Source organism: Zingiber officinale, chromosome 2A, assembly GCF_018446385.1.
Source record: "Zingiber officinale cultivar Zhangliang chromosome 2A, Zo_v1.1, whole genome shotgun sequence".
Taxonomy (NCBI): domain Eukaryota; kingdom Viridiplantae; phylum Streptophyta; class Magnoliopsida; order Zingiberales; family Zingiberaceae; genus Zingiber; species Zingiber officinale.
The window spans coordinates 166,314,870-166,342,613 of record NC_055988.1 but is presented as its reverse complement, the minus strand read 5'-3'; the positions used below and the strand labels follow the sequence as shown (position 1 = coordinate 166,342,613).

Here is a 27,744-nt window from a genome sequence, read left to right as displayed (position 1 = left end):
GCTGCAGAACTCCTCCTGGTCGCTGATGTTCTGCCTTAACCCTCTGACAGGTTAGACAGATGCTGACGTATCTGGCGATATCTCGCTTCATCCCAGGCCACCAAAATTGTTTCTTTAGATCCTGATACATTTTGGTGGAACCAGGATGCATCGCATAGGGAGTCCTGTGAGCCTCGTCTAGAATCTGTTTTCGTAGTTCCTCCTGATCTGGAACACAAAGTCTGTCACCACAATACACTACCCCACTGGCGGACACTCTGAACTCTCCACTTTCTGATTCTGCTAACCCTTGCTTGATTTTCTGGATTTCAGGATCCTGCTCCTGAGCTGTCTGGATATCATCAAGCAAGGTAGATGCTAAGGACATAGTGGAAAGCTGCCCGACTATAAGCTCGAGACTAAAAGCTGTAATCTCCTTCCTTAGGGGTGGTGACATAGCTGCTAAAGATAATAAGGTAGCACTGGACTTCCTGCTGAGTGCGTCTGCTACCTTATTAGCTTTCCCTGGATGGTAGAGGATATCTATGTCATAATCCTTGACCAGCTCTAACCATCTGCGCTGTCGCATATTCAGATCCTTCTGAGTACTTCAGACTTTGATGATCTGTATACACTCTGCACTGAGCTCCGTACAAATAATGTCTCCAAATCTTGAGAGCGAACACCACTGCTGCAAGCTCAAGGTCATGAGTAGGATAGTTCCTCTCATAATCCTTGAGTTGTCTGGAGGCATAGGCGATCACCTTGCCCTGCTGCATCAGTACTGCTCCTAATCCCAATTTAGAGGCGTCACTGTAGATGTCGAAGCTGTCTGTGTTTTCTGGTATAGCTAAAATAGGAGCACTGGTCAATCTCCGTTTTAGTTCGCTGAAGCTGTTCTCGCAGTCCTCTGTCCACTGAAATTTCTTGTTCTTTCTGGTGAGAGCTGTCAGTGGGGAGGCTATCCTGGAGAAGTCCTCTACGAATTTCCTGTAGTAGCCTGCTAATCCCAGAAAGCTTCTGATTTCACTGGCATTCCTGGGTCTCTTCCAGTTACTTACTGCTTCTATCTTGCTGGGATCTACCATAACACCATCCTTGGAGATGATGTGACCGAGAAAGGCTACCTGGTCTAGCCAAAATTCACATTTCGTGAATTTGGCGTACAGCTGGTTCTGCTGAAGGATCTGCAACACTGTCTTCAGATGCTCTGCATGGTCCTCCTGAGTGCCTGAATAGATAAGAATGTCATCAATGAATACGATGACAAACTTGTCTAAGTATTCTCTGAATACTCTGTTCATGAGGTCCATGAAAGTAGTTGGAGCATTTGTCACGCCGAAAGGCATGACTACGAACTCATAATGTCCGTATCTGGTCCTGAAAGCTGTTTTAGGTACATCACCTTTCTTGACTCTAACCTGGTGATATCCTGATCTGAGGTCAATTTTAGAGAACACTGTGGCTCCCTTTAGCTGATCAAACAGGTCATCTATCCTGGGGAGAGGGTACCTGTTTTTAATTGTGACCTGGTTCAAGGCACGGTAGTCTATGCATAGGTGCATGCTTCTATCCTTCTTCTTCACGAACAACACAGGTGCTCCCCATGGTGAGTGACTAGGGCGTATGAAACCCTTGTCAAGAAGCTCCTGTAATTGATCCTGAAGTTCCTTCAGTTCTGCTGGAGTCATGCGGTACGGTGCCTTGGAAATTGGATTTGTGCCGGGAATGAGCTCTATCTCAAATTCAATCTCCCTGTCTGGTGCTAAGCCTGGTAGCTCTTCAGGGAAGACTGCTGGGTAGTCACAAACGACTCGAACCTCTGATAGCTGTTGGTTCTTGTCCTGGCTGGTGTTGACTACATTTGCTAAAAATCCCATGCATCCTGAATCCAATAGCTGCTGTGCTTTCAATGTTGAAAGAAACTTCCTGGCATTTCTCTTGGATTTTCCCATGTACTCAAACTGTACTTCTCTTTCAGGTTGGAATATGACCTTCTGTTTACGGCACTCTATAGAAGCGCCGTATCTGATCAGAAAATCCATTCCAAAGATGACATCATAGTCAGTCATTTCTAGCACTATCAGATCACCAAAAAGTTCTCTCGCTATAATGACCGCACCGCCTCGAGCCATGTGTAGATGCCATAATGTCTCCCGAGGGTAGCGTTGTCGAAACCGACTATTGAGTACCTCGAGGTGTTGCTAATTTCTCGAAATGCCCGGATACATAAGAGTGGGTTGCCCCAATATCGAATAAGACAGTTGCATTATGCAGTAAATCTGACCTGTGACAACCGTCGAGGCATTTGCTACGTCCTCTCCGGTCGGTGAGAAAATCCGGCATTCGTGTTAGCATGGGGGCTTCTAATCGCTCGACCGATCATGGACCATCTAAGGCAAGATACATCCGTGTAGGCGCGAGCTCCATCTTGTATCGGCCGAGGTTGAGGAAGGTCGTTTTGTTCTGCACTGCTTAGCCATGTGCCCTTCCTATCCACATTCAAAACAACCTCGCGTACCCTTGCGGCAAACTCCTGGATGATGTTTCCCACAAATAGCACACTTGGGATGTCTGGAATGTTTTCCTGCTGGCCCTCCTTTTGGGTCACTGCTTGCCTTGCGTTTCCCCTTCCAGTTGGAGCTATGTCCCTGTTGTTTCTGCTGAGTACCTGAGCCAGTTTGTCCCTTGGCCTCTGTGGAAACCTGCTTCTGCTGGGTGATGCTGTGCTGATAGTGCTCAGTGATCAAAGCACTACTCACTAGCTCCTCTGTGGTTTGTGGCCTATGAACGCCACCAGCCACATTCATTGCGATCTCTGGTCTGAGCATCTTTAGCATCAACCGTACTCGTTCCTTCTCTGTGCTGACTAGTTCTGGACACAGACGGGCCAACCTGTTGAATTTCTTCACGGCTTCCTGAACTGATAGGTTGCCCTGACGAAATTCTGTAAACTCGTCATAGTGTCGGTTCGTGACTTGCATGTGAAAGAATTCCTCGAAGAATTCTTTCTCGAAGTTGGCCCATGTCATCTGGTTTACTGGCCACTTCGATTTAATCCGCTCCCACCACATGCGTGCGTCTCCTGTTAAATAGAAGGAGGCACACTTCACCTTTTCGTGCTCTGGCCAGTCTAGAAGTTCCATCGTGCTTTCCAGTGTTTTAAGCCATGCCTGAGCATCCCATGGTTCGCTGGTGCCTGAGAAGTTCTCGGGCTTAATTCTCTGCCACTGGATAAGGTAAGCTTCTCTCTTAGCCCCTGCTACTGGGGCTACTGGGACTGGTACTGCAGGCTGAGCTGGTACAACCTCTGTGATTACTGGAGTCGTGAGGTTCGGTACTGGAGTGACTGGGGGAGTAGTCTGCTGGTTAGCCTTTAAGGAGGCTATCTCCTGCTGCTGTTCAGCTAACTGCTGCTGTAGGTCTGGGGGAGGCACTGAATTGCCTGCCTCTTGCTGGGGCTCAGCCGCTGATGCTTTCTTAGCTGGACGTCCTCGTATCATTTTCTAAATAGCAGAGAATACATATATATATAACTAGGCTATCATGTTATAGTTAACTACTGGTAACATGTTAAATACTATTACTGTAAACATGAATTAATTAACTACCAACATGAGAGCAAACATGAAAGCACATATAACTGATATGAAAGCTGAAAACAAAACTGAGTGAGAGATGTTCTTACTTGGAAGCTGTAGCCACAATGCTGATGTGTGTGTAGGAAGTGAGGAACTTGCTCTGATACCACTCTGTAACGACCCGACTCCTGGGTACTAAGCTGTGAGCCGGATCGCTACATTAACTATTGAAGCTACTGTGCCGTACTGTGCGGAAAACTGGGTAAAATAAAAATTTCACTAACTGACTCTGTTGATCTGACAACTGATACACCCATGTTGTTATAAGGAAGGATTCAGGGCCCTTTCCGGTTGGTGTACATGTGCTAAGGAGGATACTTGACCTCCCATCTGAGCTAGGAACTCAAATCTAACTTCCCAGCTAGCTATTGATCGATCCACGGATCGATCAAACTTGCTACGATTCTGTGCCCTGCTGGATCGGTCGGCATGACCGATCCAGGTGTGTCTGGATTGGTCTGCAGACCGATCCAGGCACCTGGAGACGCTGGGATGCCCTCTGTTCGATGCTGGATCGGTCGGACGACCGATCAGATAGCATACAATAGCATACTGTATGCCTCTGGATTGGTCGGCTGACCGATCCAGGACCCTGATACTGCAACGGATCGGTCGGCAGACCGATCCAACTCTGATATGAAATCAGAGTTCCTGATTTCAAAACTTTCAGGCACTGGAACGTGCCACAACTCACAGACATAGGTTCTAGATACATGAAAAACATTCTAACATTAACCTACATGCGTCCCAAACTGGACAACCTGAATAGTGCATAGTTCTACTGGATTAAAACATTTAACAAGCTAAGGACTAAACCATAAGTAAACTAACAACGTAAATGCTGGAATTAAGCTGTTTAGACCCCTAGGATCTTTATTCCAAACCCCTTGCACACACACACCTCCATAGCATTGTCCTCCAGCCTCCGCTAGTCCACTTTTCTTTTACCTGTATCTGCAGTATAAGAAAAGTAGTACCTGTAAGCTAAAGAGCTTAGTAAGAAACCATCCACCTCACAAAAACATGCAACGATGCGATTATGTTTTTAAAGCATGCTGTTTGAAAACTGAACTGAGCATGGCAACATGGCAACATGGCAACATGGCATGGCATACAAACATGTACTGAACTGATCATGACATACAAACAAGCTGAGCATAGCATACTGTATCTGAAACTAAGCATGAATACTGATCTGGTAATGCATAAACATCTAACTGGTCATGAACTCAAATCATGAAACTTCACTGAGATAAATAGCTGAAACTGAAACTGAAACTAAGTTAGTGTTTCCATCACTGATTACATCTTTGGAAAACTATATATAATAATAGATGAAAATACTAAACATGCTGCTGGGGCCCTGGCAACTGTACTTACTGTGCGCGCATCCCTACGAGACCCGAGTCATAAGATTCAAGCAGTTATTATAACGCATGCCCACGAGGATCATAGTGGTGCATTGCCATGAGTAATCTTGCTATAAAATCTTGAATACTGTTTTATTTTACTTTGCTGTTCTACGTTATCTGAACCTAAAGCTAGGTTATCTGAACCTAGAGGCTACTGTGGGAGCCCGCCCAATGGATATCTGATCCATATAGCTGTAATAACTGATAATAAGCTGAATAAAATGTTTCTAATACATTTTACATGCTGTTAGGATGCCTACTGGTGCATCCTTCTGAACTGGGCATTCTACCGAATGCTTGGTGTGCACTAAAAGCACACCCTAAAACTGAAAACTGTAGAACTACTGAACCAACACCAAAACTAACAAGCGAGAGCAATTATACTGCAGGTGAGGGGTTTCTTACCTCAATCGCAAGGTTTTCTTACGATTATATCCGCTAGGTTTTCCGGAAAACTGCTCCGTTCGACGAACCGCTTACATCCTCGCGTTCCTCTCGCAGAGAAGAACCGACTTCGTGCTGGTGTTGTCGCCGGAAAGTGAACACACGATCCTAGGGAAGGAACCCTAGGTCTCCTTTGCTTTGTTGGTTGCGCCGTGAGAAAGAAACGGGAGAAGGAGAGTTGCGTGAGGTTTTCTTTGTGAGGAGGGGCTGCCGAACCAATAAAACCAACCCAACTTATATTTCTAATTTATATTAAGTGGTTCAATTGAACCCAACTCTAACATAAATTTATTTGATTCTCCTTTCTTTCAGCACGGCCCTGCTGGGTTCACCGGTTACTAAAGCTAACTAAGGGTTTAGCGGACCTGAGAGGTTCCGGGTTCGATTCTCGCTTAAGCCTTTTTATTCGTCTAATTATTTTTGCTACTTCCACTACTCGGAAAATTCCGGAAAAATATCTAAAAATTCCAGAAAAATCATAGAATAATTCTAATGCAAGTTTGAGAATTTTCGGGCGTTACATGGGCCGCCAGTTGGCTCGTCCAAGGGGCCGAGGGGTCGGGTTGTTACACTTCTATTATTTTGGGTTCATTTTTAGAGATTAAGGATATTTGACTTAGGTTTTTGAAGGATGATCTAGTTTGAACTCTTAGGTCTGAGTCACTATAATTTGTTCAACTGGGTGGTCTGAGCTGACTCTTATTGTTCTAAGTTCAGCTTGTGTTTGTTTATTTTCTTGTGATTGATTTTGTTCATGTTCGTATTCATCTGTAGGATTTCACTTACTCTTCCTAGGTCAGTGCCTACTCTAATGAAATCAATTGACTGGTATTGAGGTTGAGTCGAGTTAGATTCTTTAAAGTTTATAATTTCATCAAATTTTGCATTGGTTGTTTATTCAATTCTTAGTATTATTTTATTATAAACTCTATATCCTCTACTGGTTAGGGAGTATCCTACGAAGATTCCATTTTCTACTTTTGAGGTAAATTTTCTTAAGTATTTTCTTGTGTTTAATATGTAAACAGGAAATCCAAATACCTTAAAGTATTTAATATTTAGTAATTTCTTATAGTAAATTTCAAATGGAGTCTTATTATGTTTCTTATTTATTGTTGTTCTATTTTGTACATAATAGGCTGTACTAATAGTTTTTGCCCAGAAGTATTTTGGTAATTAGTATTCATTAAGCATTGTTTTAGTGACTTATTAGAGAGTTCTATTTTTTCCCACTATTATATTTTGTTGAGGTGTATTGGGACACGAGAATTCTTGATGGTACTCATTTTCTAAATATAATTTAGTGAACTTATTATTTTAAACACTCCACCGTTATTACTCTTGATTTTAAATCATTTTCATTTTCAATTTGTTTACAAAGATTGCTAAATATTTCATTTTTAGTTTTTAGGAATTTTACTCAAGTGAATCTTAGGTAATCATCAATTATTACTAGACAGTATAAATTTCTATTAATGGACTTAATTCCATATGAGTCAAATAGGTCTAAATGTAGTAATTCAAGAATTGAATTAGTGTGAGTTAGATTAGTTGATTTGTGGATTGACTTAGTCTATTTTTCTTGTTGGCAAACATTATAGATTGTTGAGTTTAAGTTGAGTAGTTTTAGTAGTCCTCTAACTGAGTCATTTAGTTTGGAGAGGTTTCTAAAGTTAGTGTGAGATATTCTCCTATGTCACAACCAAATTTCCTCTTTCTGCATCAAGTGACACATAAGTGAGGGGCTGGCTAGGTTAATTATATAAATGTTATTATTCTTAAGTCCTTTCGATTTTATTGTAGGGTCTTTTATGTACTTAATTACATGTTCAGTGGATGTAAACCTAACCTTATATTCTGAATCACACAATTAACTAACATTGATTTGGGTTAACCAACCTTCCATTTAGAGTTGACACACTCTAAATCCATCTAGGGTGTAGAGAACACATTCTTATGAACCCAAAACCTATTGATGCTCCTTGGATGCTCTATGTATTCATTAGGGATAACTTTGCTTGATACTTTCCTAATGATCTTCCTAGTCTTCTTAGAAGCCTTGGTTACACTAGTCTCCTCAAGGTCAACTCTAGGGATAGCTTTCCTTGTAACCTTGAATTGAATCCTAGACCTAGGGATAATTTTATAACTATACAGAACTCTATAATAAAAGACCACCTTTTCCTTAGACTTAGACTTGTACCCCAAACCCTTCTTTCCCTTATATGACTCTAGCTTTTCCAAACTTAGGTTTTGTTCTTTTGACCCTCAAACAAATTTTCTATTCTTTTAAGGGATTTTTCTAATTACTCAAGTTTTGACCTCAAAACTTGATTTTCTGTTATTGCCTTGGACACTTTTCCTTTAGGCACATATTTAATTTGTTTTGATTTCTTATCTAAATTATTTTCTATCTTCCTATTCTTAAGTAAGGTCGTTCTAGCATGAAATGACTTATAATTTTCCCTAGGTTTTTCATGCTTTATATTTTCATGATAAATAACATTAAAATAATAAAAAAATATTTTTAGTATGTTTTTTATCATGACATAAGTACCATTAACTAGTGGTACATTGGGGTTGCCCTTCGAAGCTCTCTCTTGACTTGAGCTTCCTCCTTTCTTTTTGACTGAAGTTCTCCCCTTTAGATATTAGTTCCGATAATGTCCCTTTTGATTGCAAGAAAAATATACAATGTACTCCTTGCCTTTTTGTATCATGGGATTGATCTCTTTTGACTTCTCCTTGCTCTTGGGTGTCACTTGAGCCTTCTGCTTGGTTAATTTTGAACACTTGCTCTTTAGTGACATTTTTCCTACAATCAAAGCAAATAATATGATCTTTATTTTCACAAATTAAAATTTTTATACCTTTGCTTGTAAGGGTGACACATGATCCTTCTTCATTTGACTCAGAAGTAGAGACTTCTTATTCCGGTGTCAACGAACTACACTCCCCCTTAATCCTAAAGGTGGATGTTCTTGAATTTTGTCTTCGGATGTTGAATGTCTTTCAACTTATGAATTCTCTTATTCTTGATCCAATGAGTCTCACTTTTTAGATTTGTCTTGATTTGGTAAAGTGGAGGGATTTTTATAGAGCTTGGTCAATTTACTCCATAACTCATTAGCATTTTGATACTCTCTAATCTTGCATAAGATGATGCTCAATAATAGATTAACCAACACTTTGGTTACTTTTTCATTGGCTTCGCATCTTTTGATTTGCTCCTTAGCCCATTTCTTATTCTTGAGGAGCTTCCCATTTCTATCAATTGGAGTTTGTAATCCCTCCATTAAAGCAAACCATTACTCTATCTCTATTATAAATAATTTTTCAACCTTTGATTTACAAAGGTCAAAACTCCTAATTCCGTAGGGTGGAGGTGCTCAAATATCATATCCGAATCTATTTCCAAAATCCATTTAAAGTTGAGCTCCTTGACGATGAATCTTTGACCATTGAAATTAGGGCTTTACTTCAAAACTTCTTCTTCCTTTAGCTCGTCGCTTTCTCAGCGTTTAGTTTAATAAAGAGAGACCTCACTCTGATACCACTTGTTCGGACACTCTGGGATCTAGAGGGAGGGGGTGATTAGATTCAATCGCTTCGTCGATGATGATTTGTTGCAGCAGAAAACTCGAAGCAATGCTAACACTAGGATTTACTTGGTATCCACCTCCTTGAGGTGACTAATCCAAGGGGTTTACTCTCCTTACGATCTCATCCACTATAAAATCACTCATTCTTAGAAATAAACCGGAGGCGGAGAAGCCTCATATAAGCTCACAATAAGAATACAAAGATAAACAAGGAAGTAAATACACAATACAATAAAAATCTTACTTTCTTGATCTCTTGTTACTTGTAGATGCTTCTTGAAGCTTGGAAAGTGCAACAACACTTGCTTAAGAATTGGCGGAGAGTGCGTGAAAGATGTGGTTTGAAATGTCAATGAAAACCCTTTTCTTAGGCTCATTGCTAATCGATTGTCACATAGGATATGCTCGTTCAACCTGCAGAATGACTCTTTTTTCAAACTTTAATCGATTGGCAAGTCATCCCAATCAATTCAGAGAGCCTTAATCGATTCCATAACTCTTTATTTACTCATGAGAATGCCTTAATCGATTGCCTCAATTGATTCTTCATTCTCGTGACAAAATATTGCTCAATCGATTGACCCAATCGATTAGAAGTGGCTGAATCGATTGGGCCAATCGATTAAGTCATTGTTTTCATTTTTTTTCGTGAAACTCCCAATCGATTAGGAATCGGGGTGGCCCTAATCGATTAGGCTCGACCCAATCGATTGCCTAATCCTATCTTACTCGATCCAATCTAAGGTTCCCTTACCCAACATTTGGTCAATCATGACCTGTTCGAACTTTCTCACCAAGTGTCTGGTTAACCTTTGACTCACTTGGACTTTATCAACTTTTTGTTAGACCTCCGATCACCAAGTGCAGTCTTTCTTGATCTACTTGAATTTTTCTCTTGCCTAACCACAGTTAGGACTTTCCTCTTGCTAATGTGTCGTGCTCTCTGATCCACTTGGACTTTCCTTTGTCTAATCGCAGTTAGAACTCTTCCCTTTGCTAACGTGTGGTCCTCCTTGACCCACTTAACTTTCTTTGCCTAATCGTAGTACCTTTGCCAACGTGTGATCCTCCTTGACCCACTTAGATTTTTTCTTTGCATAACCCTCGAGTTAGGACTTGCATTGCTGACGTGCGGTCCTCCTTGACCAACTTAGATTTTCTTTTACCTAACTACAGTTAGGACTTTTCTTTGTCAACGTATGCTCCTCTTTGACCCATTTGGATTTTACCTTGCCTAACCTCCAGTTAGGATTTTACCCTTGCCTAACCCTCGAGTTAGGATTTTGTCTTGCCTAACCCTCCAATTAGGACTTTACCCTTGTCTAACCCTCGAGTTTATGAATATGTCTTGGCTAACCTCCAGTTAGGACTTTACTAGTTAAGTATTGGTCCTCCATGACCTACTTGACTTTCTTCTCACATATGTCAAGTATCCGGTCCATCTTGACCTACTTGACTTTTTTCAGATATTTTCCAAACATATTATCTGAACATCGAAACTCAAATTCGAATCCACTAGGGCTTAGTCAAATCGATATCTTGACCTAAAGACGATTGCACTAATAATCTCTCAACATTTTTAGGATGAAAAATAAAAAAAGTATTGATTTTCTATCATAATCATTTTAATAAGCACAAGGAATTTAATATTTTTAGGATGAAAATTTTTAAAAAGTATTGCTTTGATATTTTTAAAAATTAGAGAACCTTTTTTTTTAAAAAAAATTACAATAAGGGGGCTTTTGATTTTCACCTTTCTTCTTAATTTTTGCCACTTTTTTTTTAATAAAAATGTGGAGATTTAAGGGAAAAAGGCCAATTTTTAATTTTATAGGGGTGTTCTTTGAAAAAAATGAGCCAAAGGGTGTTATTATTAAAATTTAACTTTAATTCGATAACAGGTAATTAACATAAAAAACCCTTTTTCTTTATTTTGTTTTTTTTTCCTTGATCGACTCCTCCGAATCATCCGTCCACGCTTCCTCCCCGTAACCGTTGCCGGCGATCGATCTCCTCCGCCAACGCTACCGCTGCCACCACCACCACTGCCCCTATCAATGGCGGAGGAACTCGCCGGCACGGGCGCCGCCGCTTCCGATCCGGACGGTCCTGACGGCGTCCGCATGACCTGGAACAATTGGCCCCGCACAAAGGTGGAAGCGAGCAAGTGCATCGTCCCTGTCGCGGCCTCCATCTCCCCGATCCGCCCATCCCCCACCCTCCTCGTCCTCCCTTACCACCCTCTCCGATGCAAACCACCGTGCTTCGCCGTGCTCAACCCCTTCGCTGTCGTCGACTTCGCGGCCAAGATCTGGATCTGCCCTCTCTGCTTCACCCGCAACCATTTCCCCCCTCACTATGCCGGAATCAGCGAGAACAACATGCCCGGCGAACTCTATCCCCAATGCACTACGGTGGAGTACGCTCCCCCGCCCCTTGACCACCTGTCGTCCCCTCCGCCGCCCCCTCCTGTGTTCCTATTCGTGATCGACACTTGCATCATCGAGGAGGAGCTCGTGTTCCTCAAGTCGGCCATGCGTCGTGCCATAGGCCTTCTCCCTGATAATGCGCTCGTCGGGCTGCTCACGTTCGGCAGAATGGTCCAACTTTACGAGCTAGGGTTCACGGAAGTCTCCAAGATCTACGTGTTCAAAGGGACCAAGGAAATTCCCAAAGAGCAGATCTTGGATCAACTCGGGCTATCTACTACCAATGTCCGGCATGGCGCTGTAATTGGAGCTCCAGGATATCCCAAATCGCCGCAGAGTAATGGATTTCATCCATCTGGTTCGGTTAATAGATTCCTGCTTCCAGCAGCGGATTGTGAATACGCTTTGAATACTGTGAGATCCGCGTCTATGCAAACAAATTTATGTAACTATTCTTCTTAACTTAATCTTGTGTTTTTTTTTCCTTTTGCAGTTGTTGGATGAGATGCAGACGGATCAGTGGCCAGTCGAAGCAGGGAGTCGGTCTCTACGTTGCACTGGGGTGGCTCTAAGTGTTGCTGCTGGCCTCCTTGGAGCATGCATGCCTGGTACTGGGGCTCGTATCATTGCTTTGGTCGGTGGACCATGCACCCAGGGCCCTGGAATGGTAAATATTATGTTCTCCGCTTCATACATTTTTTAAACTTTTGTAGTTATTAGATTTCTTATCCCTAAACCACTTTAGCTTGTAATGATACATATTGATTGAAGATCTATGTAATTTAGTTTTTAAAACGATGCAACAAGAGAAAGAAGGAGGGAAAAAAAAATGCAATGTACTCAGTTATCACATTTCATTTTGTTCTTATATATATCTTTTCTAACTTCCTTGCAAATATAATGCTTCCCTTTTTTTATAGATGGCTTCAAATGTCTGGCTTTTAAATTTTATTTTATTTTATTCTGGTTCCTTGATATTTTAATTTTGATTGCTCTCACCATTCTATAGAATCAACCATCCCAATTATATAATTACTTTCATTGCAGTTTTACCCAACACATTATACAGCTTAAAGTCTTGTATTAGGCCTAATTTGCATCTTTGAGATTTCAGCGGAGTGTATATATATACATATATTATATAGTAGAAGAATTCATTTTTTTTAGCTGTGTTATACCCTCTTGCTTCAGTTATTTCATCAAGATCTTCTCTGGACATATTATGTTCATTTTCCTTGATTGTGCTATTTGATACGCAGATTGTGTCAAAGGATCTGTCAGATCCCGTGCGATGCCACAAAGATCTTGATAAAGATGCAGCTCCACATTTTCACAAGGCTGTTAAATTCTATGATAATTTAGCCAAACAACTGGTTAACCAGGGCCACGTATTGGACCTATTTGCTTCTGCCCTTGATCAGGTTTGAGTCACATGGCTCCCACTTTTTCTGTATTGTAGTAGTTGTTTTGCCTCAACTAATAAATTTCTCTGGTTGTAGTTGTTATAATGGCTAAATTCAGATAATATTTATAGCTGTGGTCACAGATTTGATTTTACTTTCACTATTGCAACACATATACAGGTTGGAGTTGCAGAGATGAAAGTAGCAGTTGAAAGGACTGGCGGGCTTGTTGTTCTTGCAGAAAGTTTTGGCCATCCGGTTTTCAAAGACTCATTCAAACAAATTTTTGAAGATGGAGAGCAATCTCTTGGCCTTTCTTTTAAGTAATTTTCTTGCATTTTTGGAGTCTTGTGTGATTGTTCTGTACTTAGGTTAACAGAAAATTTAGATTCTAATACGACCTGTCATATGTACTAACAAAATCTAACGTAGTAATTACGTGTAAGGTTTACTAAAGAAGCTAAAATAACAACAGTACCATCTGGGAGCAATTGGATGTAGTTCAAATAAATTAAAAATGATGGACAATGATATAAATATGTTCAAAGGCGACCAGAGATATTATCTTCTATGACATGTCAATCATGATTTGGAAATTGACAGTAGTTGATATTGATGGGAAAGTAACATAAAGTACTCAAGGAATCATTCTTTTAACATTCCAGTGGAACTGGTTCTCAATTATTAATGGAATCTACTGGTTGTTTGTAAACTATTTTATATTTTTAGCCCATACAAATTTATTCTATTAGCTCTATGGAATCTTAAGTGTAGTAAGTTATTTAGATCCGGTGCAGACTAGGTGGCAACGATTCAAGAGATGCCAAATATTCTTAGCTAATGGGCAATATTATTCACTAAATTTTTCCTTTTTTTATCCACTGATGCACCACTTTTAATATGCTGTCATCTTCATTATCTTCTCTTTAGCTTCTATTTCCTATACTGTTAATTCATACAATTACATGTTCCTTGTAGTGGCACACTTGAGATCAACTGCTCGAAGGATATCAAAATTCAGGGGATTATTGGACCATGTACTTCCCTAGAGAAGGTTGTTGTAAATCTCAATGTTATTTATCAGCACAAGATATATAATTAACATTCTCAAATTTTCAAATTGATTCCTAACTTTGTAACATTTGCAGAAGGGAGCTCTTTGTGCTGATACTGTTGTAGGTCAAGGAAACACAACGTCATGGAAAATGTGTGGCCTTGATAGGAGCACTTGTTTAACAGTATTCTTTGATATTTCAACTACTGAACGATCAAACCAATCTGGAATTCCCAATCCACAATTATATATACAGTTTTTGACAAAGTATAGTATCTTGTTTTTTTGTTCATTTACAATGCCATAAGTTGATGTTGCAACCTAAAAATCAGATGAGTTGTCCTTGCAGTTACCAGGGCCCTGAAGGTCAAATGAGGTTACGTGTTACAACTGTTACCAGAAAATGGGCAGATAGTTCTAACACAGAGGTTAGTCAAAATTCAGAAAACTGTTTGCATATATGCTTGAAAATCATTACTTTCTAAAGTTTGATTTAAAATTGTTATGAAGTGGTCATCTAGTTATTTCCATCTTATTAATTTGTGAATGTAACTTCTTGTCAGAAAATAAGTTGATATAAAGTATAAATCTCCTTAAACCACTATCATCAAAGTGAATATAGAATATAGTTGTAAAAAGAGACTCTTGCCGCAACTCCTTATTCCTCACTGTTAGTTTAAATCTAGTTGATTGATTTTTTAATGCTGCCTTGTACAGGAATTGGTTCAAGGATTTGACCAGGAAACAGCTGCAGTTGTTTTGGCAAGATTCACCTCCTTGAAAATGGAAATGGAGGTAAGATACAGAAATTTTAGATATGAAACCAAATGTTTACAACATGATATTCATTATTTGTTTTATTGTTTGTCACAATATATGGTGGTACTTATAGTTCACAGTTCAAATGAGAACATCAATTATGCCTATACAAGGATATTTGTTTTTCAACTAATTGTAATCTATGTAGTTTTTCACCTTTCACTATCCAGGAATAATCTCACTGTACACGCTTCCTTTCTATGAATTAAGAGTTTGAGACTATTTTGTCGCCTATATATTTTTCCCAAGTTCAACTTATTAAATGGGTCTCTTTTGTATTTTCTTTAAGCAGCTAAATCTAAAAACTAGGTGATGTGTAGCATTTGCTGTAAGAATCTGATCTCTTCAATATTCAGGAAGGATTTGATGCAACAAGATGGTTGGATAGATCTCTTATCCGCCTTTGCTCAAGATTTGGTGATTATCGAAAGGAGGACCCTGCTTCATTTACATTGAATCCAAATTTCTCAATACTTCCACAGTTCATGTTCAACCTGAGGCGCTCACAATTTGTACAGGTATCTGGATTACTTACAATATAATTTCATATCTGTGATTCTTTTTTGACATTTGCACTTGCAATATATATATATATATATATATATATATATATATATATATATATATATATATATATATTTTCCTTTTTTGCAAATCTTTCTAAATTTCTTTTTGCAATTCTTACGTCAGGTTTTTAACAACAGCCCAGATGAAACAGCTTATTTCCGCATGATGTTGAATCGCGAAAGCATCACTAATTCAGTTGTCATGATACAGCCTTCACTTCTTTTATATTCTTTTAACTCGCCTCCTGTTCCTGCACTATTGGATGTGGCATCTATATCTGCAGATCGTATACTTCTGCTAGATGCTTACTTCAGTGTTGTTATCTTCCATGGTATGACCATTGCCCAATGGCGCAATATGGGTTACCAAAATCAGCCTGAGCATCAGGTAATTAGATTATACACAAGCATTTCTATTGATCTGATCATAGCATCAGGTAATTAGATTATACACAAGCATTTCTATTGATCTGATCATTAAAGCGTCGACCTTTTTGAAGTTAGAATAAGTAAAGAAAAACAGTATCTAAACAGAAGGATAGGGGCCTCTTCTATTATGATGTTCTACATTAACCGAAAGCAAACTAAGAATTATCTCTACCAATGTTGTTTAGTGCAAGATTGAACTCCGTCAGTAGAATTTTACCTTTCACTGGAAAAAAATTCAGTCCATCGCAGAAATTCAATCTATCGCAGAAACTATCATGAACTTTTCAGACTGATACTACTGCAACCATGCAAACTATATGGGATGAGCAACCGAAGCAGACTGAGCAGGTCGGGTGAGTCGAGCTAGGATAACGGGTACCGACTTCTATTCTATTCCTAATCTACTTCATTCACTGTGGGAGCCCATCTTAAGTTCACAACCTGACTTTCATCTCCTCTAGGAAGTTAGTGTGTGTACTAAAGATATTTCAATGCATGTATGACCGATCAAGTCGATGCTTGTCATAGTTATAACAATTAGGGATTACAGGCTCGTTTTTTAAATGACACTTAATGTTGGTCTTTCAGTTTTGTGATTCCATCAGAGCCAACCTTGGATCCTGCATGTCTAGTAAATCATACTTGATGACAACGTGAAATCTTTACATGAATGTATTTGTTTTCCTAGATAGTATCACTATAATTGATTATATTTGCTTCTGCCATCCACAGGCATTTGCTGAGCTGTTACAAGCTCCTCAAGACGATGCCCAGACGATCATCAGAGAGCGTTTTCCTGTTCCAAGATTAGTTGTTTGTGACCAACATGGCTCCCAGGTTTGTTGCTATTTGCCTTTTACAATGTCAAAATTTTCTCTTCTACACTGTGTTATTCCTGGATGTTTCCTTTACTTTTACCTAGCATAACCAAATTGGAACTGAAGAAAGACATGGAATCAGATCTTGCATCCCATACATTTATGAAAATCGTTTGTTTGGAACTAAAGAAAGACATGGAATCAGATCTTGCATCCCATACATTTATGAAAATCGTTTGCTTGAAAACTGAAAGGACGAAAATTCTACAATCTCCAAAATTTTGAATTTGAAAATTCTTGTAGAAGCCATGAGCTCACCATCTTGTTAATATCACTCGATTTTACCTAATCGAGTTGAAAAAAATGTAGAAGAAACACTGTGGGCCTCCAGATATATGTTTCCTGATTTAGACAATTAACTGTTAATAGTCAACCTTTTCCCATTTGATTCCTTTTATAATTCAATTCAAGTTTCCCCCTTGTACAACTGCAAAAAGTTAAGGCAATTCGTGGTTTTTCAATCTCCGCAGGCAAGATTCTTGTTAGCAAAGTTGAATCCATCTGCCACATATAACTCTAGCCATGAGGTGGCCGTGGGCTCTGATATCATCTTCACCGACGATGTTAGTCTTCAAATATTCTGCGAGCATCTTCAGAGGCTGGTTGTTCAGTCATAACAGCATTGATCACCAACTGGATGCCTGTCTTCAAATATTCACTTAAAATGCAGTAAGCGAACTTAGATCACTTAGTTATTTGGTTCTTCGACACTTAAATCTATTGTTTCCCATCAGGAATAAGCCGCCATGCTTCTTGCTGTTATTTACTCGGGCAACTTAACATTTTACTCTTTTGAGAATAAGGTGGATAACTTTTATCAGTCGACTTTATTGTATTTTCGCCTTTTGCTTCCCTCACCATTGTCCAATGTAAGATGTATTGTATTAATCATCCTAATTTGAATTTATTTTTTTTACAATATATAATGATATTGGTTAGCATATAATGTATTAAGTATGCCAATATGTTTTACATTTAGAAGAGAAATTTTGACACAGATAAAATTATTATCATGTGATCTCGAAGTCGCAGATTTGGATCACGAAAACCTCTGATAAAATATAATATAAGACATAATGGACCTAATTTAGTCTAGATCTAATGAGATCCTTCTTTGGGATTTTTGAGATATTTCATTGACAGAAGTTTGGTATACTAGATTAGTTTTTTTTATACAATGTTTTAAATTTAAAACACTTTAAGTTGTAGTGATTAGAATGAGTTTTGGATCTGCCAAAAGGGGGCGATCGAGAGATTCAAACTAAAGCAACCATCCAAACAAACACAAACATGATGTTACATTAGAGTCTAAGCGCACAACTTATTCGTAACTGCGCCAATTTAGCACTAGTAGAATTCAAGCACTTTCAAGCAGTTTTAGCTGCGCTACATGTACATGCACATGTGATGGTTAAGCAACATTTGTTTCTCAAGGCAGAAAATGCAGCAAGAGCTAGCGGCACCACCAATTATCGAATAGCGAAGGCTCTTGTCCAACAGAAGCATCAGCTATTCTGATTCAGTCTCTGGCCTTTTTGGTGGATCCAATTCTAAGTAGTAGAACGGTTCAGTTGGTTCCTCCCTGCAAATAGGGACAGATGTATCTTCTTGATCATTGAAGCGAAGAAACACATGAAGTTTGAGACACTAAAACTTATGCTTTATAAGGACTTATTTGTGCTACTAGCTTTGCAGCACAAGGATTCTAAATTCATATGAAAGCATACTTTTCCTTGCTAAGAAAGTTGCTCGACAGGAGAAGCAACATTAACAACCAAATCATGAATTATCGTGTCCGGTGTAATCCAAACTCCATGATTCTAAGCTGGAGGATTTAGTATGTACATTATGTTAGAAAAACAGAACAGCTACAAAACTTCTGTCAATACAGGATCCCAAAGAAGCTGGACCACATTAAATCTATTATGTTAGAATTGATCCAAAAATTAAATAAATGCAATAAGTTAATCAAGAAAAGATGAAGTAAATAAAACCATGAGGCGAGAGGCTATGCCTTAGGCTATACATCCGAACAACCTGGGCAACCGGAATGTATATCCTAGACACAATTATAAGGGTGCGTTTGGTTCAAGTCATCATGTATAACCTTGGTTATGTGATTACCAAGTAATCACATAACCAAGGTGATCAGGAATAAAACATAACCTATTAAGTGTTTGGTTCAACTTAGGTTATGCAACCACTTAATTTTACATTTACTAATTTATCCATTGACCTTTTTAATTAATTTAATTAAATAAAAACCTTATTCTCTCTTCTCTCCCGTGACTTCTCTTCTCCCCCTCTTCGCTGCCGCGGCTGAACAGAAAAAGGGGAAAAGGGGCTTCCCCTTTTTCTTCTTGTCGCCACCGACTAGCCACACAACACATGACTTCTCTTCTTCCCCTCTTTGCTGCTGCCGCTGAACAGAAAAAGGAGAAAAGGGGCTTCCCCTTTTTCTTCTTGTCGCCGCCGACCAGCCACACCAGCAGTGGTTGTCGTCGCCACGCAACATCAAGGAAAGGAAGGGGCTGCCCTCTTCTAGCCGCCGACCAAAGAAGAGCTTTCTAAAGAAGCTGCCCTCTTCTAGCCGCCGGCCAAAGAAGAGCTTTCTAAGCTGCTGCTCCTCCTCTAAAGAAGCTGCCCTCTTCCAGCCTGGCTTGCCGTCCAAGCCTGCTGCTCGCATCAAAGAAGAAGGCTAGCAGTAGAGTCAAAGACGAAGGAAAACAGAATTAATTCTGTTATCTTTATGACTTCGGTCAAAGAGGAGAGAGGGGAGAGAATTGTGGAGGGTAATTTTGGGAAAAAAAAATGATAACCCCGGAATCGTCCAAAACCTTATATTTCGGAGGTAATGCAATTCCGGGTTACATGCCAACTTTGCTGATGTGGCGGGAATCGCTTATTACCAGGAATCCTGATTACCCAAACCAAACAATGTTTTTATTGATAACCTATCAAGATTATCAACGATAACCTCCAACCAAACACCCCCTAAGGGTAATGTTTTTGTTGATCTATAAAGGAGTATTACATCTTTAAATAAGGGATCTATTCAACTTATTATAAAGGAAATTGAGCTTATTCGATTTTGGTCTTTTGGAAGTATCATGATCATCCAATAACAAGGGTTCCAATTTATTCAAATGAACAATTGCTCATTCCAAGTTTTATCTAGCATTAATCAATAAAATAAAGAGTATAGATAAATTAGTTTGAAATAAATGTCAGCAACAAAAGGAAATAAATTAATATATATTTTTTGAATTTAAATTTAAAATTTTCATCATCCAGAAGTAGAAGGTTGACTAATTTGAAGTAGAAGGCTGACATTTAAAATTAGGACTCCCAACAACCCTCTTTTTCTTTGGAGTAGAGAGAGAAAGAAAACCTTTGGGTAAATTGATCTCCACATGCAATGCAATGGAGCTAAAATCCAACCTTTTAAAAATTTAAAATTATATTTTTAGAAATCTATTTTTGATATATATATATATATATATATATATATATATATATATATATATATATATATATATATATAACTTAAAAGTAAAATCTTATTGACATAATCAAATGTTTATTTATTTATTTATTTATTTTAAAAGTTGTATCTCGATCAACAAGAGACATACCATACGGACCTTATGCTGCACACCCGTGCATATCCAAAAAACTTTTTCTATTTGAAATTTTTGTTATGCTTAATACTATAATTCAACCCTTAAATCCTAAGGGCAAAATCTTATTGGGAGCTTAAAAAAAATCAAAGAAAAAAAAAATGAAAAACTACATGGTTGCGGATGGCATCTGCAAGAACGATTTAGAGCATAAAAAATATATTTACACTACATACCTTAAGTTGCACACCTAAAAAAAAATTGATTTGAAATTATATTTGTGCTTAATACTATGATCTAACCCCTAAACCTTAAAAACAAAATCTTATTGACATAACCGAAATTTAAAAAAATAAACAAAAAAAAGCCTACGATGTGTCGTCATGGACGAGTCCACAACACAAGGTCCGCAAGTTAACATCCTTTGATATATATATATATATATATATATATATATATATATATATATATATATATAAAAGAGAATTTTGATGCAACGATAAAGTTGTTAGCATGTGACTTAGAGGTTACACGTTCAAGTTGTGAAAATCAACTTTATCATGTGACTTAGAGGTTACACGTTCAAGTTGTGAAAATCAACTTTATCATGTGACTTAGAGGTTACACGTTCAAGTTGTGAAAATTATTTCTTACGATAAAGGATAAGACTACATGTAATAGATTCGTGGTCCAACCCTTCTCCAAAATCCTATGTTGGCAAGAATTTCGTGCACCGCCATTTATATTATTAAATAAATTTTTGACAATTATTCTTCATCCCCTTTCCTTCTTGCCACCAACAACAAAAGACAACCAAAACACAAAGCTACCGCTAATGTTAAATCCTAGAGAAAGATTGGACCATATTAAATCTATTGTACATAATCTTATCTTGTATTGCAAGAGACCATTTTCACAATTCGGACATATGATCAAAAGGTCACATGATAACAACTTTACTTTTGCGGCAATGCTCCCTTTTGCCAACAACAAAATCAATCCTAAAGGATTCACTCTGTACTATTCGTAAAAGGCTTAAAGCAAGATAAAAGAATGTCAGAGATCAACAATACCCAGGATTTGAATTCATGCATTGCCAGAAGAGCTTGAAGGGGCCTGGAACCGTTTTAAATGGATTTCCTTCAAAGCAAGCCTGAGAAAAGTAGCTTGTGAGCACGATCATTTAAATCATTAATTGCAATCTACAGAATGTTATACAGAACCACATTTGCTATGCACTTCAACAAGATGTATAAAAGAATTCTCAAAGCCACATATTACATGCACTTCAGTCCTCGAACAACTTAAGAAGTAGGCGAGAATCTTACAACTATAACCCGAACGAAGCTTGGAAGAATATTTAAGGTCATTGTTATGCTATGTGGTCGACCATGGCAAGTTAGCAAAACTACTAGTGCACCTACACCTTTAAGATTCCAAGCAAGCAGGCTAAAAACACACATTCGAACAGAAATCAGTCTCAGAAAGTATTTAATCGCACGCACCTGCCATATGACTTGCACATCACAGTTGACTTACCCAGATGAAACCGGTATTTGTGTTGGCTACAGTTAATATCTTTAGAACAGATTAAATGAGAAGACAATGATCAATCTAGTCATATTTTATACAGAACCATATTTGCTATGAACTCCAACAGGATGCATAAAAGAATTCTCAAAGACACATATTATGTCCACTACATTTCTCGAACAATTTTAGTAGGCGAGAATCTTGCAACTATATCTGACGATGGAATTGTGAACCTGAATGAAGCTTGAAAGAATATTTAAGGTCATTGTTATGCTGTGAGGTTGACCATGGTATGTTAGCAAAACTACTGGTGCTACTACACCTTTAATAGTCCAAGCAAGCAGAGGCTAAAAACACATTAGAACAGAAATTGTAGTCTTAGAAAGTATTTAATTGCACACAAATGCTATATGACTGCACATCGCAGTTGACTTACTACCACAGTCGATATCTTTAGAACAGATTAGATGGAAGACAATGATCAATCTAGTCATATTTAGTTTAACATAAGTATAAACAATGAATAAAATAAGACAATAATTGACTCTTTGGTTAAAAAAGGTGCAATAAGTTCATTACAAAGATCAATTAATTGACCGTTCCTAGTATAAATACTAGGGACTTAAGTATTATTTGGGTCATGTTAATCTCATGGGATGCCTCTTAGGTATTAATTAAGCTTTTAACTAGGATTTAGTACAGAAGATAAACTACTCCATTATCGATCTCTCTGCTTGGTTTGCAACTTGAAAACAAATTACGAAACATGTTGCTTCTGACCCTGGAAGTAACAGACACATATACTTTGGCATAGCTATTGAAATGTCCCATCTTCCTAATTGTTACAAGAGTGAAGTTTTCAAAAATACACTATACTTTCATTCAATAGGTTCAACTCTATATGATCCATATAATTTGGAGCATGATTAAAGTATCAAAATCAATCAAGTTTCTGATAATATACTGAACCGATCCTTATGTACCAACAGAGCTGAGGAGTCTGGATAGAAAAATACAACAAAATACATTAAAAAATACACATCAAGGACTAGCTCCCAGTTACAAGAGAGCTATATACAATATGTTTTTTTTCCAATCAAGATATTACTTTTGTCTTTGAAACAACAACAACAACAACCAAGCCTTTTCCCACTAGGTGGGGTCGGCTGTATGAATCCTTTTACGCCATTGAGCTCTATCTCCTATTATATCATCATCTATATTTATTGTTGCTAACCAAGTCTTTTTTGGTCTTCCTCTTCCTCGTTTGATATGCATATTTATTATAGTTTCACATCGCCTAACTGGAGCATTTATTGGTCGTCTAAGTATATGTCCGTACCATCTTAAACGTGTCTCTCGGAGTTTTCCCTCAATAGATGCAACTCCGACTTTCTCTTTAATGCTCTCATTTCTTATTTTGTCCATCTTTGTATGTCCACACATCCACCTTAACATCCTCATCTCTGCAACTCTCATCTTCTGCTCGTGTGCTCAAGTCATAGCCCAACATTCAGCTCCATATAACATAGCAGGTCTAACTGCGGTTTTATAGAACTTACCTTTAAGTTTAAGAGGTACTTTACGGTCACATAAAACACTCGACGCTCCCCTCCATTTCACCTATCCTGCTTGTATTCTATGTAAGACATCTCTCTCAATCCCTCCATCATTTTGTAAATATGATCCTAAATATTTAAATCGCTCGGTTCTAGGCAACTCGTCCTCTCTTATCTTAACAATTGTTTCATTACTTCTAATATTGCTAAACTTAAATTCCATATATTCTGTCTTTAATTTACTAAGCTTAAAACCTTTCTCTTCTAGTGTTTCCCTCCAAGATTCTAGCTTAGCATTTACTCCTTCACGTGTCTCATCTACCAAAATAATATCATCTGCAAACAACATGCACCACTGTGTCTTGTGTGTGTAATGAGTTCATCCATAATTAGTGTAAAAGATAGGGACTTAGAGTCGATCCTTGATGTAACCCTATCTTTATTGGAAATGCTTGATTACTCTTTCCGAAGTCTTTACCGTTACATCCTCGCATATATCCTTAATTAGTTCAATATATTACGCTAACACCTCTCTTTTAAAATTCATATAATTTCTCTTGGGACTCTATCATACGCTTTTCTAAGTCAATGAATACCGTATGTAGATCTTGTTTTGCTCCGATATTTTTCAATTAAGTGTCTAAGAAGATGTATAGCTTTTCCTTTCAGGCATAAACCCAAATTGATTTTCTGTCACTGTGGTCTCCTTCCTTAATCTTTTTTCTATTACTTTTTCCCAAAGTTTCATAGTATGACTCATTAGTTTAATACCCCTATAGTTTGCACAATTTTGTACGTCTCCCTTATTCTTATATAAGGGAACTAGAGTACTTATCCTCCATTGATCAGGCATTTTTTTCGTTTTCAATATCATATTAAATAATTTTGTAAGTCATTCAATACCTTGTTTCCCTAAGCACTTCCACGCCTCTATCGGAATATCATCTGGTCCAACGGCTTTTCCATTATGCATCTCATTTAAAGTTTGTTTTACTTCTGAAGTTTGAATTAAAATTTAAAATTCATTTGACCTAATTAAATTACCCAAGTTAAGTTGGTCTCCTAAACCTTCATTAAAAAGTTGATGAAAATACCTCTTCCACCGCTCTTTTATTTCTCCATCGCTTACTAATACCCTATTACATTCATCTTTAATACATTTTATTTGACTAAGATCTCTTGTTTTTCTTTCTCTCACTTTAGCTATTCTATAAATGTCTCTTTCCCCTTCCTTTGTATCCAATTTTTGATATAACCGTTCAAAAGTTTCATTTTTTGCTTCACTCACCACTTTCTTAGCTTCTTTCTTGGCTATTGTATATTTTTTTAAGTTTTCCTCATTCTTACAAATATATAATTCCTTATAAGCTATTCGTTTTTCCTTCACTTTCTCTTGTACTTTCTCATTCCACCACCAAGATTCTTTACTTAGCGGTGCATGCCCCTTTGACTCACCGAGGACACTCTTAGCTACTATTTTTAACTTTGATACCATCTTATCCCATGTTGTATTAGAGTCATTATATATTTCACCTAATGTTTGTACTTCTATCTTCTCCTTAAATATATGTTGTTTCCCATCCTTTAACTTCCATCACTTAATTCTAGGAATTGTATATATTTTCTTTCTATTGATACTATGTTTAAGGCGTATATCCAACACTACTACCCTATGTTGGGTAGTTAAGCTTTCTCCAGGGATGACTTTGCAATCTTTACAAATCTTTCTATCCTTCTTCCTAACCATAAGAAAGTCAATTTGCGATTTATTATTTCCACTTTTGAATGTGACTAAGTGTTCTTCTCTTTTCTTAAAAAACGTATTAGCTAATATAAGATCATATGCTATCACAAAATCTAATATAGTTTTCCCTTCCTCATTCCTCGTTCCAAACCCATAGCTCCCATGTACTCTCTCATATTCCTCATTTTTCACTCCGACATGCCCATTTAGATCACCTCCTATTAAAATCCTTTCATTTGGTGAAATATTTTGTAATATTTCATCTAAATCCTCCCAAAACCTTAATTTGGTAGCTTCATCTAATCCTACTTGTGGTGCATATACGCTAATTATGTTCATAGTTTCTTTCGCCACTATTATCTTAAGGGCTATAATTCTATCCCCTTTTCTAACTACTCCTACAACTTCATCCTTTAACAAACTATCTACAATAATACCCACTCCATTTCTTGTTTTACTCTTTCCAGTGTACCATAACTTAAAACCCGAGTTTTCTATCATCTTTGCCTTCTCACCTGTCCATTTTGTCTCTTGTACACACAAAATATTAATTTTTCTCCTAATCATCATATCTACTACCTCCATTGATTTACCAGTGAGAGTTCCTATGTTCCATGTTCCAAATCTTAGATTATTAGTTTTCCTATCATATTTGTTCTTATCTAACCTATGGTGTGAGAACTCTTGCCTATTTAACACTACACCCAAGTTCTCATGGAGATGTAGCGGTCGGACCCTATAACGCGAACTCTTGCATATTTATCACTACACCCGAGTTCTGGAGATGTAGCGGTCCTTGCCGAGACGTTACAGTCGGACCCTGCAACGCGTTCCTTCCGGGGAACAACCTAGCATTAGCACAATAGTTTAATGGATTCATTCATGAAATATTTGCCATAGTTGGACGCTAGCTGGCAACCTAACGCAACCCTCCTCCTTTATCCGGGCTTGAAACAAAAGAGAAAAATCCTGCATGCACTATTGAACGAGAAGCATACACTTAAGGCACTAGGTTATTTCAAAGATTTAAGACAAAGAAGAAGAACCTGAACAATGTCTTCTAGTCGATCATTGCATCTGTGTGCCTTGAGTTCTATTGTATCACTTTCATGTATACCCCAAGGGCTCTCTCTTGTTGGCACAGGCCTAGTGCTCATCCTTCTTTCCTATAGTGAATAATAAAATCACCACTGTAATAAATAATACATCCCTATTCAGTAAACTGGCTATGAGAAAACAAAAGCATATTGGGAAAACAAAATCCATTTTAAAGAGTAAAAAGATCTAACCCTCTTTTAATCCAGATGCACCAGAATTTCCAAATAGATCAACCAGAAAATGATGCATGGACACGGGATAACATAAAAGAAAGAACCGAAAAAGGCTAAAAAAGGCAAGTTAACAAACTGTCTAAAAGATCAAAATCGACAAACTGCAGTTCAGCAGCTTGTTAACAATGCAACTCTAGTAGTGATACACCAAAACTGAAATATCCATAGTTTTAAAATAAAACACCCTAAGCGAGTCTCCATGAACCATAGGCATGGCATGACACCAACAAGGGTCATGCAACAGTTTTTCCTTAGCGCCTGGGAAGTCAAATTCGACTACGCCAAAAAGATCAACATACAAAGCTTCCAACTAACATTTCTTTTAAAATTTTCAACACTAAAAATCATAATTTAAAATCTAGTATCGGGCTGAGCAAACTGGTCGAAACTTATCGTTCCGATAAATAAACAAAACTCAATACCACCTTCTTCCTCCTTCAGTCTCCATTCCAACACTAGCACCATAGTAATATCATTTCAATCAAAGACTGAAACTCTGACAGAGTGCGAGATTTTGAACCTTGCTAAAAACCTAACCAAGCTATTAACGGAACCATAATGAAAGCCCATAATCAATTATTAGTCATCTAAAGTCTTACATTATTAGCATAAAAATAAAGACAATACAAACAAACATATAAAAGAAACCTAACTATAAGATACAGAAAAAAAATAGAACAAAAAGTAAAGACTGAAATCCTCAAAAAAAAAAAAAAAAAAAAAAAAAAACACTAAGCGTCCATAGAAGCTCCACCTATCAAGGATCTATTCTCACTCCGCTGTAACCTAAACAACTTCCTCTTCCTCTCCCGACTCCGGAGTTGCAAGAGGAGGGATCGACAGCAAAAATGTGTAGGCCAAGTAGCACGATTGTATTCCTTTACGATCTATCATCTACCCTGAGAAATTGGAAATCAGAAGCAACAAACATGAAGAATTCAATCTCGAGAAGCATCCGGCGATCTCACCAGATGTTTCATAACATCCGGCTACGAAATAGTTATCTCGGCATCTTTGTTCCCGATAAGCATCAGGTCAGCACGGATAAAGAGACCATCTCACTCGAGATCGATCGAACTCTTCGCTCGATCGAAGGAGAAGATTCAAAGAGAGAGAGAGAGACAGAGAGAGAGGAGCACCTGAGCAGCGTTGCGTCTGTGTAGCTGAGGATGAGATCCGAGGATGACTTTGGTTTGGGCGTTAGGGTTTATAAAGTAGAAGTTTTTCATTTTGCCTCCTGTCTTTTTTATTAATTGCTGAATTATCATTTAACCCTTTTCATTTTTTTCATTTGTTAAATT

The 27,744-nt window shown here is 38.0% G+C and overlaps 2 protein-coding genes across 3 annotated transcripts; one reads left to right on the top strand and one right to left on the bottom strand.

Moving 5' to 3' along the window:
- Nucleotides 1-10,997: 10,997 nt before the first annotated feature.
- On the top strand, nt 10,998-17,579 carry LOC122043083 (protein transport protein SEC23-like). Of its 2 annotated transcripts, XR_006129435.1 has the most exons (13): nt 10,998-11,921; nt 12,001-12,174; nt 12,767-12,928; nt 13,091-13,233; nt 13,889-13,964; nt 14,059-14,231; nt 14,314-14,392; nt 14,682-14,759; nt 15,140-15,301; nt 15,474-15,737; nt 16,511-16,615; nt 17,127-17,325; nt 17,391-17,579. XR_006129435.1 is itself a non-coding variant. In XM_042603541.1 (12 exons), the coding sequence occupies exons 1-12, from the start codon at nt 11,136-11,138 to the stop codon at nt 17,271-17,273; spliced, it is 2,349 nt and encodes a 782-aa protein (XP_042459475.1). In that variant the 5' UTR covers nt 10,998-11,135; the 3' UTR covers nt 17,274-17,579. The 2 variants fall into 2 exon arrangements, 1 of the variants encoding a protein (XP_042459475.1); XM_042603541.1 differs by having other exon boundaries at nt 17,127-17,579.
- Nucleotides 17,580-17,909: 330 nt separating this feature from the next.
- Nucleotides 17,910-27,687, bottom strand: LOC122043082. The gene is made up of 4 exons (XM_042603540.1): nt 27,583-27,687; nt 26,159-26,278; nt 21,350-21,429; nt 17,910-18,238 (listed from the first exon to the last, which is right to left on the bottom strand). The coding sequence occupies exons 1-4, from the start codon at nt 27,670-27,672 to the stop codon at nt 18,166-18,168; spliced, it is 363 nt and encodes a 120-aa protein (XP_042459474.1). The 5' UTR covers nt 27,673-27,687; the 3' UTR covers nt 17,910-18,165.
- Between the last annotated feature and the right edge of the window lie 57 nt (nt 27,688-27,744).